Genomic DNA, 20,757 nt, shown 5'->3' on the forward strand with positions numbered 1-20,757 from the left:
TGAAATACCATGCATCTTGTTTTTCAGGCTTCTGCTCATTCTAATAGAAGCAGTGCAAGAATCTCTTTCACCTCTGCCAGTGGCTACTGTCAATCTATTGGTCTTTGTCTCCCCCCAAGCTAGCAGTTTTCCGACCCACCTAACACTGCCTGGATAGCATCAGCAAATATTCTTGCACCCTTTCTATTTAAGTGTATCCCATCCCTGTAGAAGCAATCTCTCCTGTTAACAAGTACAGTCCAGGGTGAAAAAAATTCTACCCCTTGAGCCTTGCACAATCTTTCCAGGGCCGAATTGATCGACAAGGCTCTCATCATATACTCCCTCCTATCGTGTCTGGGCAGAATTGCAGACACTTTCAAATTCAACCCTAATTCACGGCTTTTGTTCAGCAGTGACCTGTACTTGTTAAGTAATTCTGCCGGTCTCCTACTCTTAATATTATTAGTGCCAACGTGTACAACTATATCACCTTTTGTGCCCTTAAAAGATGATATTCGCTCTACAACGTCATCAACCTTTGCCCCTGGCAGACATACCCTGGTCCTGTTCCACCTATCTTTTTTACAAAGCATGTTCCCCGTTTCCCTGACAATAGAGTCACCAACAACTACTAGTTCCTTCGGGACCAGCGCATTCTGCCTTGGGGGTTGCCTCTGTGTCACGCGATGCCCAAGTGCAAGCTCTGGCGTTGATGTGGGCAGCTGAGAGCTTGATGGGCCCCTCAATTTAGTTTCTTCGAGGGCATCCACCCTGCCCTTCAAGCTCTCATATAGGCCCACATACAGACACTGTGTTATCTTCATCTCGTTTATAGGTACAATATGGCCTAAGCAGCCTTTGTGCCAGAAATAACTATACCAATACCAATATCGACACAATCGGCCTAAGCGGAACCCTGCCTTATGAATCTTTGGTAGGCTGTAGATCCTTGGTGGTTGGCATCTCATTGCATGCAGTGTCCAATAAACATCTTTGGAAATCTTTTCAGCCTTCAACCAACCTTGTAAAGTCTTGTTTACCTGCTGTTCCAATCCAATCAATGGATTCCTACGAGTAATGCTGTATGTCGCCCTACCATTCAAAAGTTCCAAGATTTTGTTACAATACTCTTCTTTGTCAAGGATCACCGTTGGCCTTCCTTTATCCACATGCAAAACCACAATGCTATTGTCTTGTCTAAGCTCCTTAAGCACCTTCCTCTGACTAATGCTAAGCTTGGAGGAAGCTGCCTGAGCCTGACTCAAAATTGCTGATGTTCTTGTACGGATCTCATTAACCACGACCACTGGTAATTTGCTCACAGCTCTTTCGATGCCCATAGCCACTTCCACTATTGGCAGATTTGGAGGGATCACCACAAACTTCGTACCTAGGTTTGCTTACTTCCTTTGCCGACTCCTTTAATATAACTAGATACATTCCATCCACCCCATGTGCCTTTCTTATGTTTTTCAACAATTTCTCCTTCACTTTGCTCTCAGTTATTACAAAATCATTTAGCTCCCTGCTGGAATTTGATAAAATTCTGGCATTCCCCTCCCTGAATAACTTCTCATGTGTGAATGTAGATGCAAAATACTCATTCAGTTTGTCAACTACCTGAGCAGGATCCTCAACAGTCAAACCATCAATATCAACTGGGCCAATCTCATTCATCCCCTTCCTTCTAGAGTTTATATAAGTAAAGAAGTCTTTGCTGTTTTTCTTTGCATCCTTTGCCAAAGATTTCTCATAATCTGCCTTCATCTGCCTAGCCTCCTATACAAAGGACAGTTGGATATCTTTTTGGAACGATCAGCACATAATTTTATAGAACCTAGAGCCAATACCTGAAGATGGATTTCAACACTGAAATCTGAAATGTAACTAATTTTATTTAGTTTGGGATTGTTTGTGGTCTAACCATACCAATTATCTAATAATCTAATTAAAATACTTCATGGGGGAAAAGTTTCTTGTTTTAAATCTTACTTTGTTAAACTTTTTTTGTTTTAGCAATGTTTATCATATAACTTAATTTTTGTTTTCTTATAGCAATGCTTGGTCCGCTATCCATATTCTGCTGTCATGACCTTTGGTGGCTGCCGAGATGACTTTATGTTGGTTGTGTGTCCATTAGAAATGGAGGGTGTTAGATCAGGCAGTCAGATTACTGAAAGATTATTATTTGCAATGCCAAAGCCTAAAGTAAGTAAAATAATAGAATAATATAAAAAAAATGCTGTATTATTTTTTTTTCTTCTCATCCCATGATTGGTACTGGTACCAAGTGCATGGGGTGGTTATGTCCGGCTATTATTATTGGTTGAGGAACTCTCTGACTATTCTACATTCAGGATTGCAGCTTTTTGGAGTTCCTTATAGCTGTTCTGTGGGAGGCCTATTGCTGCTTGGTTCTTATGTAGGATCTTGACACCATGCCAATGGTGGACACAATGATTGTTACTTGTTCCACAGCCACGTATCTCTCTCTCTCTCTCTCTCACACACACACACACACACACACACACACACACACACACACACACACACACACACACACACACACACACACACACACACACACACACACACACACACACACACACACTTCCTGTCTAAAGTCTGTGTACCTTCTGATCTTTTTCTTATACATTTTCTGGAGGTTGCTAGTATTGGTATTCCTATGTCTATCAGGTAAGTAGTTTTTTCCTTCTTGTCAGTTAGGATAATGTTTGGTCTGTTGTGCAGGGATCATCTTTCCGTCCCTATGGTGTTGTCACAGTACAACTTGTGGATTGGAGTCTCTAGTACAGTCAGGTTTGTAATTGTCATACAATATACTTTCTTTCATTAATTGGTATTTCTGATTATTATTATGCAAAATTAATATTGAAATAATTAATATTATTGAAAGATTTATGGTATTATAGAAAGATGTAAAATAGTAATTTATGCAATATAAACTGAATAATGTGAAAATGTATATTGTTTAATACTAAATATATATTCAGTTTGCTCAGGCACCAGTAGTTTTATTGTATAATTATTCTTCGAGCATGAAATGGATAACATTAAAATATTGTTTAATTTGAAAATCAATTTTGGTTGCACAAATATTTCCTTGCAAAATTCTACTAATAATATGTTTTATATGGTACATTAAATGACTATAAATGATCTTACTTGGAAAAAATGAGTCATGGCAATGATATAAAACTTTTTCCGATCATCTCATTTATTATCAGATTGTTGCATGGACAGTGATCTCTAATATCTTCATTAAAATTTTGGCAAGTAACCAATAGTTATAAAGCAAATGGATGTCAAAGTGAAATTTTGTACTTCAGTTTTACAGTGTCCACAGCTGTAGATAGATGAATACACAGCTAGTCAGTTTTATAGAGCTGAAAAAAGATAAAATTATGAATGAGTTATGAGTTATGAATGAATGCGCAATGAAAAGTATTGAATCCTACAATACAGCGGTGTCCAGTCCGCGGGCCGGATCCGGCCTGCGAATACTTTTTATAAGGCCTGCACGAAAAGTGAACTAAAACAGTATTGATCTCCACTGCATGTACTAAAACAGTATCGCTCTCCTCTGCATGTACTAAAACAGTATCGCTCTCCTCTGCATGTACTAAAACAGTATCGATCTCCACTGCATGTACTAAAACAGTACCGATCTCCACTGCATGTACTAAAACAGTACCGATCTCCACTGCACAGGCATGCAAGAATCCAGCTCAACTGTATCAAACATGTTGTGGTTTCAGTGCAGTACGCTAAATACAGTTATGTATTTTGATAGAGCTTGTTCTTTGCATTGAATTAATTATTAATTTGTATTGAATTAAAAAAATCAGTCTTAAAAATGTTCCAAAAGGGGAAAATTGATTTGGAGTGTCGTGTTTTTGATCCAAGGTGGACTGAAGACTATTTCTTCATTGATTACCACATTTGGTGTGTCAGGAGACTGTTGAATTTTTAAAGAATATAATTTAAAACGACACTGATTCCAATCATTAGCATTAGTAGAGGCATATGATGCAAGAAAGCAAGCTTATGCAGCATCAGCCAAAAAAAAAAAAAAAAACTTCCACTTCACCCCTCTGTTCGTTCGAAATACCTGTCCAGCTGAGCCTTAAATTTATTTAGGCTATCAACTTCCACAACAAGGGATGGAAGTCTGTTCCACCAACCAACTACCCGCTGGCTAAAGGCAAATTTCTGCACATCTATCTTACATCTGTCTTTCCTCAATTTGAATTTATGCCCTCTCGGGTGATTATTCTGAGCAAGAGGAAGAGTCCCATCAGCACTGAGCATGCTCAAACCATTAGATCACCTCGCCGGTGCCTAGTCTCCAGACACTGTTATTTGCAAAACTTAAGCCTTTCTTCGTAAGAGCAACCCTTTGTTCCATTCACTAATCTTGTTGCCCTTCTCTGTACTCGTTCCAGCAACTCTACATCCTTCTTAAAATGAGGCCTCCAGACCTGTATATAGTACTCAAGGTGTGGCCTGACCATTGCCTTATACAGGGGAATAATCACCTCCTTATCCCTGCTAGAAAAATTCATAAATCTTATGATCAACATAGAGGAGTGCTTCGAAAAGAAAAGTGTTCAAAAATAATTAAGAAAACAACAAAACATACTGAAAACATATCAGTCAAGAAATTTATCTGCTGTACGTGCCTGTTATCAATTTTTACATTCGATCGCTTTTGAAAGTAAACCGTTCAGTGATGGTGAATTTTAAACATTGTTTGTTAAAAGTTGTGGAAGAAATTTGTCCGGAGAAATGAACAATGATACAAGACATTAGTTTATCTTGAAAAACAATTAGTATTAGAAATGGCCACATGGTGCAAGGAAGCCTATGGCTTATGCTGCACCAGCCAAAAAAAAAATTAAATAAATAAATAATAGTAAAATAAAATAACAAAAATTAAATAAAATAAAATAATAAGAATAAAAACAAATTAATAATAATAAGAAAATTAAAAAAAATAATAATAATAATAATTAAGAGATAAGGAAATCAACAACCTATGCATTTCCCTCCTCTTAGGTAATTATCCAGCTGACCTTTGAATTTCCCCAGACTGTTAGTGTCTACCACCCATGTAGGTAAGGCGCACTATAGCCTCAGCAGCTTATGTGCCATTAAACCTCCATAACACGCACGCACGCACACACACACCCCATGTAGGTAACTCATTCCAGTTATATATAACTCGCTGCCTAAAATTTAAATATATAAGACCTGAAAAGGGTTAAGCCTATTAAATGGTGATGGCATCTTTACCTATCATGGATGAAACACTAAAGAAAGCATAAATATAAACTGGAAAAGGATGGTTGCTGAACAACTTTGCAGAAATTCATGTTTGATCAAAGAGTAATCAATTTGTGGAATAAACTTCTTCCTAGTGTTGTGAAAGTGGGCAGTTTGAATAGATTAAAGAAATGTTTGTACGAATTATTGGAAGGGATGTGAAAACAGTGTTTTTTTTTTTTTTTTTTTTATTTGTTTATTTGGCTGGTGGTGAATAAGTTATCCCGCCTTTCATCATATATCTAACGTTAGTACTATGCTGATGATCTGAAGGTGTGGACAATTTCTCGTTTGTAGGAATTGTACTATACAGAAGGTGAATACCTCATTGTATAATGGAATGGTTAGGCTACATCTGACTGCATGCACATTTGGAAACCAAATTTCAGGAAGATATGTTGGAAAGGGTGGAGAGAAGAGTAAGCTTGGTTGATCTAAGTGAATCATTTAAGACTCATACACAAAATATATGATAAATGCCAGTTAAACATTGCAACGATTGGGAAAACCAATGGAGAATAAAATATCATCTTTTACTGCTAAATTTCACCAGAGACTATATTTTTGAATTTCTCTCGAAAACATATTCAGAATATGTTTTTGAAAGAAATTAATTACTTCTTTCACTGTATCCCAATTACGAAAATCTCAATTCAAATATTTTGATGCCAAAATAGTTTTTGCGTATATTTCTCATTACAAAAGTATCCTTTAAAAACTATTAATATACATAGATATTTCTGCAACATTTGAGTGAATGTATGTGTCAAACTGCATTACCTCATATAATGCTAAAATGAGGGGCTAATACAAAGATATTTATTTATTTAGATGAATATTCATTCAAGGTGCCTTATGACAAGTTTCACTTGGGATGGATGCAATATTACTGAACATTATTGCTAACACATGCATTACCAGATTTGCCCATTTTCAAATTTACTTTGCCTTATTGTCACATTTTTTTTTAAGATGTGGTTAATAACAAGTAGAGTAATAGACAACTTTTTGGGTACCTTTTACATATTTCACAAATTATTTTCTCATGTATATAAACCAATAAATCTGATTTTAGATTAAATTCTTAAAAATGTCTTGTCATATACTGTATTTCCACACTTGTCACATACGTCACAAATGAATGGTTTCTCCTTGGAATGAACTAATAGAAGTTTTTTCAAATAACCTGACTGTGAAAATGCCATCCCACGTACTTCACAAGTGAAGGGTGTTCTAGTTCATTTTCTAGTTCACACTCACAACTGAGTGTCAACTAGAAAATGTCTTTTAAGATTACTTGAAGTGATCTTTCCTGTGCGTGAACCAACAAATGCTTTTTCAATATATCTGGCTGTGAAAATACCTTACAGCATATTTCACAAGACAATGGTCTTTCCTTTGTGTGAACAGATGCTTTTCAATATATCTGACCGTGAAAATGCCTTACAGCATATGTCACATCACAATGGTTTTTCTTGTGTGAACTAACAGATGTTCTTTCAAATGACCTGACTGTGAAAATGCCTTCCAACATACTTAACAAGTGAAGGGTTTTCCCTGAGTGTGAACTAGAAAATGTCTTTCAAGACTACTTAAAAATGAAAAAGCTTTGCCATATATTTCACAAGAGAATGTTCTTTTCTGTGTGTGAACTAACAGATGCATTTTCAATATATGTGACTGTGAAAATGCCTTACCGCACAAGAAGGGTTTTTCCTGTGTGTGAACTAACAGATGCTTTTTCAAATTACCTGACTGTGAAAATGTCTTACCACATATTTCACAAGAGAATGGTTTTTCCTGAGTGCGAACTAGAAAATGTTTTTTAAGATTACTTGAACATGAAAAAGCTTTACCGCATGTTTCACAACAGAATGGCTTTTCCTGTGTGTGAACTAACAGATGCCGTTTCAAACAATATGACTGTGAAAATGCCTTCCCACATACTTCACAAGTGAAGGGTTTTTCCTGAGTGTGAACTAACAGATGTTTCTTCAAATGACCTGATTGTGAAAATGCCTTACCACATATTTCACAAGAGAATGGTTTCTCCTGTGTGTGAACTAACAAGTGTACTTTCAAACGACTTGACTCTGAAAATGAATTTCCACATACTTCACAAGTTGCACTTGGTCATCACACAACACAGCGGCAGTCCCCAAGGCAGAATGTGCTAGTCCCAAAGGAAATAGTAGTTGTTGGTGACTCTATTGTCAGGGAAACGGGAAACATGCTTTGTAAAAAGGATAGGTGGAACAGGACCAGGGTATGTCTGCCAGGGGCAAAGGTTGATGACGTTGTAGAGCGGATATCATCTTTTATGGGCACAAAAGGTGATATAGTTGTACACGTTGGCACTAATGATATTAAGAGTAGGAGACCGGCGGAATTACTTAACAAGTACAGGTCACTGTTGAAAAAAAGCCGTGAATTAGGGTTCAATTTGAAAGTGTCTGCAATTCTGCCCAGACATGATAGGAGGGAGTATATGATGAGAGCCCTGTCGATCAATTCGGCCCTGGAAGGATTGTGCAAGGCTCAAGGGGTAGAATTTTTTTCAGCCTGGTCTGTACTTGTTAACAGGAGAGACTGCTTCTACAGGGATGGGATACACTTAAATAGAAAGGGTGCAAGAATGTTTGCTGATGCTATCGAGGCAGTGTTAGGTGGGTCGGAAAACTGCTAGATTGGGGGGATACAAGGACTAATAGATTAACAGTAGCCACTGGCAGAGGTGAAAGTGATTCTTGCACTGCTTCTATTGGAATGAGCCGCAGCCTGGAAAATAAGATGCAGGATATTTCAGAGACTGCTGGAAATCATTGGGATACAAATAAACACATAGGTTGTGTTAGGGTAGCTAAGAAAAAGAACAGGTGCAGTAATAGGGTAGCTAAGAAAAAGAACAGGTGCAGTATACTTGCGTGTACACCAATGCTAGGAGTTTAGTAAATAAATTTGATGAATTTGAGGTATTGCTCAAAACATCAAAGGCAGATATTGTGGCGATTTCAGAGAAGTGGTGTCACACAGATATAAGGAATGCAGAACTATAATTTGGGGAGTACAATGTCTACAGAAAGGATAGACAGGGTAGAAAGGGAGGAGGGGTTATGCTATTAGTTAAGAAATACATAAAATCCAAGGAACTGAAGCCAGTCGACATTGCTGGACAGTGCAGTGTCGAGTCAGTTTTGTGTGACATAAGCATTGGGAGATCAAAATTGAGAGTAGGAGTGTGCTATAGGCCTAATGACTCTGATAGGCGCCTCCGTAGCCAGGTGGGAAGGAGCAGCAGTGCGTAGCACACGCTTCTTGATTAGACCGGGGTTCGAGCCCGTCGCCACCAAATACAGAGCATGCAGAAAGGTCAGGGAATGACCACCACACCGGAGCAATATGGCCTTAGTTGCTAATGCTCCTAAAAACCAAATAACAACAACATCAACAATGACTCTGATGAGTATCATAAGAAACTGTACAGGGAAATAGAGTGGGCCAGTAAATCAGAGAGTCTTATAATGGGGGATTTTAATTTCCCAGATATTGACTGGAATTTGGGGGCTGGTCACTCACACACTAGCAAGGCTTTTGTGGATTTTTTGGATGATTGTTTTCTACATCAGCATGTTCGGGAGGCAACTAGAGTGAGTAATACTCTTGATTTGATTATCAGTAGTGATTCTTCATGCATTAAGAATCTGCAGATAAAGGAACCACTAGGTGGCAGTGATCACTGTGTGCTGAAGTGGGATTTACTCAAAGAAGTAACTACCATCAGGGGTAAAGGGAAGAGTTTTTGCTTTTGTAAAGGCGACTATGATGGTCTGAGACAGTATTTAAATTCTATACAGTGGGACCAACTGAAGATGTTACCAACTTCAAATTCAAAATGGGAAGCATTCAAACTTATCTTGGAAGCTACTAGGCCTTACATACTAATCAAGAAATTCTGTTCAAGGTTTAGGCCTAAATGGATGTCAGATGAACTAATGAGACATATGACAGAGAAGAAAAATGCATGGGATACATATAAATTAATACGTGACACAGAAGCCTATGATGGATACAAGTTGATCTATAACCAAGTTACAAAGGAGGTTAGGCAGGCAAAGGCAGATTACGAGAAATCTTTGGCAAGGGATGCAAATTAAAACAGCAAAGAGTTCTTTACTTATGTAAACTCTAGAAGGAAGGGGATGAATCAGATTGGTCCACTTGATATCGATGTGTCAACTGTTGATGATCCTGCTCAGGTAGCTAACAAACTAAATGAATATTTTGCATCGACATTCACACATGAGGAGTTATTTAGCATGGGGAATGCCAGAGGTGTATTCAACTCTGGCAGTATGCTAGAGAATCTTGTAATAACTAAGAGCAAAGTGGAGGAGAAATTGTTGAAGATAAACACAAGAAAGGCACCTGGGGTGGATGGGATCTATCCAGTTATATTGAAGGAGGCAGCAAAGGAAGTAAGCAAACCCTTAGCCATAATTAGGAGAGCTTCCTTGGACTCAGTGGAGGTACCCACAGACTGGAGATGTGCAAATGTGACCCCAATTCACAAAGGAGGATCAAAGGCCGACACAAGTAATTATAGACCTGTGAGTTTAACTTCTGCTCCAGGAAAATTAATGGAGGCACTGGTTAAAGAAGCACTGCAGGATCATCTAGACAAGACTTCAGTTATAGCTTGGACACAGCATGGTTTTGTTAAGGGGAAGTCTTGCCTGACCAATTTGATTGGATACTATGATGCAGTCAAAAAGAACTGGATGTAGGGAATAACTTTGATATTATATACTTGGCTCTTAGAAAGGCTTTTGATACTGTTGCACATGGAAGACTGCTGCACAAATTGGAGCAGTGTAGCATTGGAGGCAAATTGCTGCTATGATAAAGGGGTGGTTGAGGGGGAGAAGACAGAGAGTGTAATCAATGGACACTGCTCATCGTGGACTAATGTTATTAGTGGAGTCCCTCAGGGTTCAGTATTGGGTCCATTATTGTTTTCTGTATTTATAAATGATATTGATGATGGTATATCAAGCTTAATGTGCAAGTTTGCAGACGATATGAAGGTTGGTAGGGTTGTCAAGGACACTACTGACACTACGCTACTGCAACAGGATCTGGAAAGGTTGAGCAGATGGGCTGAGAGGTGGCAAATGAAGTTTAACATTGACAAATGTAAAGTACTACATATGGGAAACAGCAACCCCAGAGCAACGTATCAACTCTGTGGTACTACACTGACAGTGGTAGAGAATGAAAAGGACCTAGGGGTGGTTGTGCAGGATGTAGAGATGCTGGAACGAGTACAGAGAAGGGCAACAAGATTAGTGAATGGAACAAAGGGGTGCCCTTACGAAGAAAGGCTTAAGTTTTGCAAATTACAGTGTCTGGAGACTAGGCACTGGCGAGGTGATCTGATAGAGGTGTATAAAGCCTTGAATGGTTTGAGCATGTTCAATGCTGATGGGAATCTTCCTCTTGCTCAGAATAATCACCCGAGAGGGCATAAATTCAAATTGAGAAAAGACAGATGTAGGATAGACGTGAGGAAATTTGCCTTTAGCCAGCGTGTGGTTGGTTGGTGGAATAGACTTCCATCCCTTGTCGTGGAAGTTGAGGGACTCCACTAATAAAATTAGTCCACGACGAGCAGTGTCCATTGATTACCACTCTCTGTGTTCTCCCCCTCAGCCACCCCTTTATCCACAGCAGCAATTTGCCTCCAATGCCAAATTTGCCTCCAATGCCAAATATGGCATAGAAGAAAAATGCATGTGATATATAAAAATTAATGGGCGACATGGAAGCATATGATAGATATAAACTGGTCTGTAACTAAGTCACAAAGAAGATTAGGCAGGCAAAGGCAGATTATGAGAAATCTTTGGCAAAGGATGCAAAGGAAAACAGCAAAGAATTGTTTAGCTATGTAAACTCTAGAAGGAAAGTGTTGAATCAGATTGGTCCACTGGATATTGATGGTTCAACTGTTAATGATCCTGCTCAAGTGGCTAACAAACTAAATGAGTATTTTGTATCTACTGCCAGAGGTGAATTCAACTATGGCAATGAGCTAGATGATTTTATAATAACTCAGAGGAAAGTGCAGGAGAAATTGTTGAAGATAAACGTAAAAAAGACACCTGTGGTGAATGGGATCTATACAGTTATATTAAAGGAGACAGCAGAGGAAGTAAGCAAACCCTTAGCCATAATTATGAGAGCTTCTTTGGATTCAGGGGAGATACCTATGGACTGGAGATGTGCAAATGTGACACCAATTCACAAAGGAGGATCAAAGGGTGACACAAGTAATTATAGACCTGTGAGTTTAACTTCTGTTCCAGGAAAATTAATGGAGGCAATGGTTAAAGAAGCACTGCAGGATCATCTAGACAAGACTTCAGTTATAGCTCAGACACAGCATGGTTTTATTAAGGGAAAGTCTTGCCTAACCAATTTGATTGGATACTATGATGTGGTTACAAAGGAACTGGATGTAGGGAATAACTTTGATATCATATATTTGGATCTTAGAAAGGCTTTTGATACTGTTGCACATGGAAGACTGCTGAACAAATTGGAGCAGTGTGGCATTGGAGGCAAATTGCTGCTGTGGATAAAGGGATGGTTCAGTGGGAGAAGACAGAGAGTGTAATCAATGGACACTGCTCATCGTGGACTAATGTTATTAGTGAAGTCCCTCAGGGTTCAGTGTTGGGTCCATTATTGTTTTCTGTATTTATAAATGATATTGATGATGGTATACCAAGCTTAATGTCCAAGTCTGCAGACGATATGAAGGTTGGCAGGGTTGTTAAGGACACTAATGACAGTATGCTGCTGCAACAGGATCTGGAAAGGTTGAGCAGATGGGCTGAGAGTTGGCAAATGAAGTTTAACATTGACAAATGTAAAGTACTACATATGGGAAGCAGTAACCCCAGAGTAACGTATAACCCTCTGGTACTACACTTACAGTGGTAGAGAATGAAAAGGACCTGGGGGTAATTGTGCAGGCAGATATGAAGTTTTCTGAGCAGTGCAGACGGTCTGCAAGAGTAGCTCATCGTGTCTTGTCAATGATATACAGGAATTTTTCTAGCAGGGATAAGGAGGTGATTATCCCCTTGTATAAGGCAATGGTCTGGAGGCCTCGTTTTAAGAAGGATGTAGAGCTGTTGGAACGAGTACAGAGAAGAGCAACAAGGTTAGTGAATGGAACAAAGGGTCGCTCTTACGAAAAAAGGTTTAAGTTTTGCAAATTGCAGTGTCTAGAAACTAGGCACCTGTGAGGTGATCTGATTGAGGTGTATAAAGCCTTGAATAGTTTGAGCATGCTGAATGCCGATGGGATTCTTCCTCTTGCTCAGAATAATCACCTGAGAGAGCATAAATTCAATTTGAGGAAAGACAGTTGTAGGATAGATGTGCGTAAGTTTGCCTTTAGCCAGTGGATAGTTGGTTGATGGAACAGACTTCAATCCTTTGTTGTGGAAGTTGATAGCCTACATAAATTTAAGGCTGAGCTGGACAGGTATTTGGAACGAAAGGAGGGGTGAAATGGAGCTTTTTTTTTTTTTTGGCTGATGCTGCATAAGCTTGCTTTTTTGCATCATATGCCTCTTCTAATGCTAATGCTAATAGTTTCATTGTATATAGCTTTGCTAGACCTAATGCTTTACGGTGCTCTTCGTCTTGCACTGGGAGCATACTGTACATCACTGGTTCAGGGCCTATATGCCAAAGCACATGAAACCTCCTTGATATGCTGAAACACATGAAACCTCCTGAAATGGACTTTTCTTCCCTAAATGGGAAAACCTTTACAGGCTTATCCATCTATAAATCCACCAACTGGGATATGTCTTTGCTCACTGCAGGCTGACTGTCAAATTGACCTTAGTAAGATACAGCCTGTTGCTTCTCCTACAATCCCATCTTGGACATGTCATATTTTGCTGTGTGACCTTTCATTCACAGCCTGGGGGGGAAACACTTTGTCCCACCAGAACCTACTGCAAATACATGCAACACTGAGATCCCAGCACGGCCAGTACACACCAATCTACAGAGATGGATTTAAAACTGACAACCATGTTGGTTCAGCAGCAGCACTATTTCCTAGCTTTATCATATCCTAGACGCTCCCTACTCTGTGCTATCCACATAGCCTTAAATTACACACTCTCAACAACCATATTGCAGTGGTATATATACAGAATCTATAAGTGCTATCCAAGCTATACAACAGAATATGAAGAATGATAATCCCTTATTTAGACAGATCTGGAATACTCTGACTAAGTGAAACCAGAAGAAGCAACAAGTTTTCTTTTGCTGGATCCTTGGTTACTCTGGAATTTCTGGAAATGAGCAGGGCTGACCTAGCTGCTAAACTGCTACTGATTCTGTAGACCAGTCCTTTACAATACCTGCATCTGACTACAAGTACATTATAAAGAAAATATGTCTTGAACAATAGCAACACATCTGGTAGAGTCAAGGCAACAACAAGCTACTTGGTTTAAAAAAAGATCTCAAACCATAGAGATCTAGTATACGTGAGAACCAACATGAAGAAGTCGTATTAGCCTGATTATGGATATGCCACACACACACCTAACACATATTTATCTGCTTGCAGCCACTGACCCACAACCATGCACAAACTGCAACACCCATCTTACAGTCCAGCATATACTCATCAATTGCCCCATTTAAAATAGTGAGCGACAAACTCTCTTTGCCTTATTTTCAGCAATGAACACTTTGAGTATAGCTCATCTCCTAGCAGATGTGCCACACGTGGATAAAATGCTTACCTTTCTTAAACAGATACAACTTTATAACGCACTCTAGACTTCAACCGCAATCCATATTGATAAAAAACAGAACACTGAACCTCACCATAGTTATGTGCATTATGGCCATGTGATCTTGCTTGTTTTGTTTGTTTGGGGGTTTTATGGTGCAAGGGCAACCATAAAACCCCCAGACAAACAAAAAACAAGCAAGATCAGCCAACATTCATTACTGGATATAAATCCCATTAGGAATGTGTAGGATCATCTGGACACATTCAAGATAGGCCTCAGCATGGATCTGATGGATTTAAAGTCATTCTCAAACAGGAATGGAATAACATCACCAGAAACACATATGCACACCTAGTTGAATCCATATTATTTAAGATTATTATGAATCTATGCAGGATTGCCATTGTTATTGTCACTTAAAGGTTGACCTGTGTACTATTGTATTGAAATATTAAAATTCAGAAATAAGATTTTATACATGTAAGTTCACATAACATTATTAATCTTGTTAACTTAATCAGACTTTTATTTTTGTTTATCTTTGTAGATTCTTGAAATTACCTTGCTCATCGCTGACTACATGAATGCATTAGGTCGACTGCCTGCAGTACCACCTTCTCCACAAAACAGCACTCTCAGTCGGCTGGAAAAGATTCGGGCCAAAATTAGAGCAGCAACAAGTGCTAGCATAACTGGTAGTGCAGCTGGCAGTAACCTTGTTCCTGTGCTCAGCAGTTGTGTTGACTCACCAGACATTGTTAAAATGGCTGCTGAAGCCGATGGACGATTGCAGAGAGGAGATTCAAAAAAAAGAGCTGGAAGTGATTCAACGTGACTATCATCCATTTGTTGTCTTTGTAATTATGCTAGAGATGGAGATGTGCTTCCATAATTATGGCGGTGAAAACTTTCTTACAGTGCCATGCCCCATTGCAATGATATATCAAAAGGAGGAAGAGGAGTTAAAGCAGTTTTTAATTTGTATTACAGAAGGAAAGTGGAGTAATGTGCAGGGACTTAAAACTACTTTTGAGGTGTGAGAAAATGTACTTCGAGTCAATTTTCCACGCCAGTTTCAACAAATAGCTCAAATTTGGACTGGTGCATGTGTGTGTGTGTGTGTGTGTTCCATGTAATAATGCAATCTCTTGTCGACCTTTCCTTCATTTTAAATTCAGGTCGACTCTCTGTTGTCACTGTGTGACAATCATATTGGAACATTGTAACAAATCAACACTGTCTTGTGCTAGTATGATGTTTTGCTGTGCTGTTGTTAATAATGTCAGAGGAACTAAAACTCAAAAAGCACTAAGACAGGCCCTATTTATTTTAAGGGTATACTTGTTTTTTTACTGAGAGAAGAAACAAAACTGTATATTTAGCATGTAATCCCTTGAAAGTAGTAATTTCTTAGCTCTTTTTTACACACAAATATATTAATTATGTACCCTTCTTTTAGGGATAATTTTGTAGTTGGCCAAGCACTGACATTTAGTTTAAGTGCATAAGATATCTCAGGATATATCATGTCATCCATTTCTGAATCTTTACTGAACCCATCTTTTATATCATGCCAATATTCAGACTAGTCATTCCACATTCTGTACAATCTCATCTAAAAAGTTCATAGAGCCTATTCTGTAACCCAGACAGCAGAAACACTTGGCTGATTAGAGCGGCCTATTTTCTTACACAGAATAAATTTGTACATATCAATTAAGAATGTGTAAGTACTCTAGTTTGGGATTAGCTGTCATTGTCAAAGAGTTTCCTTTGTTATGCTCACAAAAAATTATTCTGTATAAATCTGATGTGAGCATGTTATGTTTAGAGAGTAAAGCTTTTGCTGAAAAATTTTCCACAAGCCACACATACATACTGAAATCTGACTGAGTGTCTATGTATGATAGTAATTTTCCATAGAAGCACAGTTTTGCATAAATGTTTATGATAAGATGATTTCATATCGTAAATTGAATCTGCTGTAGCAGCAGGGATGTTATGACTTCTGTGTAACCTCGTGACAGAACACAATTGGGGCTCTTCCAATAAATGTGCAGTTAACAAACATTTTTTGGGTTTTACTTTATATATTTTGAGAAAGGGGATATTTAAACTTGTTAATAAATAGCCTATAATTTTTATTATTTGTTACCTCCATCATGCATACACTGCATCACCCCTGACAAGAAAAGCCTAAATTTTTTTCTAAAGTACAGTCCAGCACTTATCTACTATCTGTAGATTCATAAATATGGCATACGAATGGCAGATAAAGTTTAGGATGCCAACTGCATTGAATAACAGTGCATTATTTTCAGTAATGTTAGATACATTGTGAAGAAATTTTCATAGTTTAATTGAAAAGGCATAATTATATAGAATATTTAGTTAACTTTTTTTTCTTTTAGATATATGAATAAATTTTTGAATGCATAAGATAAAATGAGTTTTCTTAGGCTTTAGGAAGTGAAAACAGTATATTTTCGGTGCCACAACTGAAAAGATTGCTCAGTCACTGAAATGTATTGGGCATGGAAGTGTGGAAATGAATAGGCAGATTAATTTGACTATGATGGTTCAAGGTCACCATTCATTTATGATGGAACTGTGACATGCTGCATATGCATCAACAGCATACAGAACTTTTATCACAGCAAAAAAACTGAATGCATGAATTGTTTTTCAGAATAGTCTTAAATTGTGAAAACACGATATTAATAACTAGAGGGTTATTATGGTATGGCCACCATGGTCCAAACTCCTTGGACTATAGTGGCCATACCAACTATTAGCTTTTATCTTTTATTGTTTATTATATTTCACTCTGCTTCTAGTAGAATAAGTGATTCCAGATAGTGTTAGTTTTAAATTCAACTGTGATTGCATTTTACAGGAGGAGGTAATGCATTTAGATTGTGTTACAGAAGAAAAGAAGACTGATGTGCAGAGACTTAAAATTACTTTTCTAATTTTAAGTCTCTGCACACACACACACATATGTATGTACAAACACAATACATGTACATATATATTTAGCATGTATTTTAAAAATGAGGCATAAAATGCAATTCTACCTGGTGGACTTACCAACAAGCTGGCCATTCCTGTTTATATCCATGAACCTCTCACAAAGTAGATGGGAAAAAACATTATTTCATTATTTTTAAATCTTTCCTGCAGAAACACTTAGTCTCTGAACACTGATTCCACTATTGATACTTCTTATAAGAGGAAGTTTCATTTAAAAGTGATAAAACCATGTGATGGATGTGCACATCCATCTTGCTTGGATCAAAGGTTAGAAAGATGCCTTTATAGCTTCTGCCACTAGTTTTTATTTGGCTTTTCAGAATAGCATAATTTTACTTTAACAGAAGGTCAATCGGAAAACAAGCCTCTCAGTTCGGGTTGCATATCATGCAAGTTTCTAGCGACGACGGACTAATAGTTAAAATAAATTTATTAAAATAAATAATATATACAAAAAATACTAAAACAGAGATAAATTATAAAATAAAATAAAAGCATTAAAATACAGTAAGATAAAAACACTAAAATACAATATTATAAAAGTGTTAAAATACACAGAAGCTTTCGAGACAAAGCGCCTTTTCATCAGCTAGTCGGTGAATGGTGCACTCCAGTATATATATTGTTGGCTATAACAGCAAAAGTCAGCTGAGCATAATCATGTATCACGAGTCTGGTGTCGGTAGCACAGAATTACGTACACGTGATGATCGCCAGCGCTCATCGCACTGCAATACAGTACATTCCATAATAGGGTGCAAGTGCATCCCCCCCCTCGTGCGATTCATAGTATTATTATTGGTAGCTATGTGCAGTGCCTCAAGCCATGAGTGCTGGCAGTAATCACATGAATAGTTGACGATTTGAATATCCTGTTGGGAATCAATATTGTGCTGCTCAACCCAATAATGCTCGGCAACTGCAGAGCGTTCAAAATTTGCAGTTCGCAGAGCCACGTCATGTTCAGAAATCCAGTCTTTCAATCATCTGCCAGACTCACCTACATAACATCCCCCACAATCCGGACACGTAATGCGGTATACAGAACTACTCCGTGGGAAAAGAGGAACAGGTGTTTCCACCTTAGAAATAATAGCCTGTAACTTCCTCCCTGGAAGTTGCACACATCATATATGATGGAGATGCAAAATCCTAACAAGATGTTCCGATATGCCCGGATAATAGGGGATGTAGGCAGTAGAAATAAATTCATTAATGCAACTCAAGGAGGGTTAGATTGCATAACAAATTCGTGAGCCTGAAGCTCACATCTGTCTAGAACATGAGGTGTATAACTGCAATTTGAAAGTTCCGCGCTAATTTTGGAAATCTCCAATTGTCTGTCACCATTCGAACTAGAGTGCATCCAAGCGTGGGAGAATAAAGTGTGAGCAGTGCTACGCAAATGACCAGGGGCATGCACAGACCCATAATTGGTAAATTGGCCTGTGCACATTGGCTTCCTAAAAACAGAAGTTACTAAATGCAAATCCATGCATTGATTTATACATCCAGAAAAGGAAGAGTATTATCAACGTCTAGTTCAATAGTAAACTTAATGACAGGTGACATTGAGATATTGTAGCAGTCGAGATTCCGATCCCCGAGGGATAATGGTGAAGATATTGTAAACATAGCCACAGCAGAGAGTGATAGGAACAGGTAAATTCAAGAAAATCTGACTCTCAAGTTCCTCCATGGCGATATTGGCCAAGATAGGGCTACCCATAACACCCATATCTGTGCCCTGTATTTGGCAAAACAGAGAGTCATTGAACATGATCATGACCCCCCTCCATTAAACACAGATTGAGAGCGGTACAAATATCATCTGTAGAGAGCGAGGTTCTGTCTCCCAATGTGGCATCCCTGCTCAAAAAGCGTCTCGCACTGGCAGTAGCCTGTTGTACAGGAACAGAAGTGAACAAGAAACCACATCAAAGGAGACCATAACCTCACTCTCAGAAATAGTAAAATCTTTAATAATACGCAGAAAATGCGTAGTACTGAAACAGTGTAAACAGTTTTCCCAACAAGGGGTGCTAATAACTTGGCAACATATTTAGAAAGTTCATACATAGGTGTATGATAACAAGAAACAGTGGGCTGTAAAGGAATATCAGGTTTACGGATCTTTGGAAGTCCAGAAAACTGCGTGAGTCGACAACCTGTCACATGAAGTTTCCAGTGGATGTTCTTGGTAATCTTATTAGCTAAAAATCAAGAATGTACAAGTTTATTAACTTTAGATTCCGACTTCTCCAACGCTTTCACAGTTTCGTAAACCTCCCGATCCTGTAATAGAGCGAGGGCTTTACGAATATACTCTGACTTGTCCAGGACAACAGTGCACCCCCTTATCTGCAGGCAAGAAGATTAGAAGATTACAATAGTGTCATCTTTGCACAAAGAAGAAAGAGCTTCAGACCATGTCAACGGGAAGCTCTTTCTTCTTTGCTTCATTTAAGGAATACCTTATCTCAAAAAAAAAAAGTTTAAAATAAATCAGAGATGACAACTTCTTTTCTGTTTATCAAAGAATTAATTAAATTTTTGTAGAAAGATTTATCTTTGTTTTCTTACAAAACTTTGTTCTTCTCTTGTAATATTTGGACCAAATGCAATGATGGTTTTGACTGCTTATGATCGAAATTTTACCAAATATTTTCTGTTGGGTTGAGTCTGGTGATGTAGCCAACCATTCCAAATACATAATTTCATCATTTTATGGCAGTTAATAACTTTCTTTGCTTTGTGACATGGCATGTTGTCCCTAATCATGAATTTAAATGAGTTGTTTACTTTGTGGGTTGGCTCCATTTATGATTAACTATTAATTAATACACTTAAGTTAAGTGTGATAATTACTTTTGCTAATAGCAGCATGTTCAACAACCTCTTCTGGTTTCTTGGTCGACATGTTTTGTTTGAACACATCCAATTTCCAGGCTTCTCTTTTTGTTTTGTGGTATTGAAGGATGATGGAATGTTCTTAATAATGTCAGTATAACTGTTGTCAGTATAGTAGTTTTGGTCCTCTTTGTATAACATAACTATGGACTCAAACCATTCTCAATAAACTACTAAATGCACTGATTTAGCCTCCACTGCCTCAAAGATAAGCTTTGAAATTCAATGAACAGTTGTCCTTGTGTGATTTGCACTACAGAAATGTTCTGTTTTTCCATTAATTAATTCATTATGTGACTCATTGCCCCATTTTACTTGTGCCTGCCATTTGATATCCTATTCTTTTTGTAACATGCTTGGTGTTATTTGATTTTTTCCCCTCTTTTTTTAGAGGGGGGGTTGGGGTGGTATATATTCTCATCTTCTGCAATGATGAACCATAAGACAATGATAAACTGTTGATAGTATAATGCTTTTGCGGATTGCCTATGACCATTCTTGATACAGTTATCTACTAGTTTTCTGTTTGTAGTCTTCTGATTAGATGTATATGATAGCGATCATCAATGAGAGAGAGAGAGAGAGAGAGAGAGAGAGAGAGAGAGAGAGAGAGAGAGAGAGAGAGTGAGAGAGATATTTTCCAATGCTA

General features: G+C 38.1%; 1 protein-coding gene across 1 annotated transcript in view; it reads left to right on the forward strand.

The window, feature by feature from the left end:
• The window catches only part of LOC150085112 (pleckstrin homology domain-containing family H member 1-like), a 919,142-nt gene extending 903,876 nt beyond the window's left edge, over positions 1-15,266 (forward strand). The window contains exons 30-31 of the mRNA XM_090376468.1: positions 2,038-2,190; positions 14,713-15,266. Coding sequence (XP_090232594.1) covers positions 2,038-2,190; positions 14,713-15,000 — 441 coding nt within the window. The 3' untranslated portion in view covers positions 15,001-15,266. The remainder of the gene's footprint in view (positions 1-2,037; positions 2,191-14,712) is intronic.
• Positions 15,267-20,757: the final 5,491 nt, after the last annotated feature.

The sequence above is a fragment of the Mastigoproctus giganteus genome, chromosome 6 (genome assembly GCF_048544385.1).
Source record: "Mastigoproctus giganteus isolate SK-2022 chromosome 6, ASM4854438v1, whole genome shotgun sequence".
In the NCBI taxonomy this organism is placed as follows: Eukaryota; Metazoa; Arthropoda; class Arachnida; order Uropygi; family Thelyphonidae; genus Mastigoproctus; species Mastigoproctus giganteus.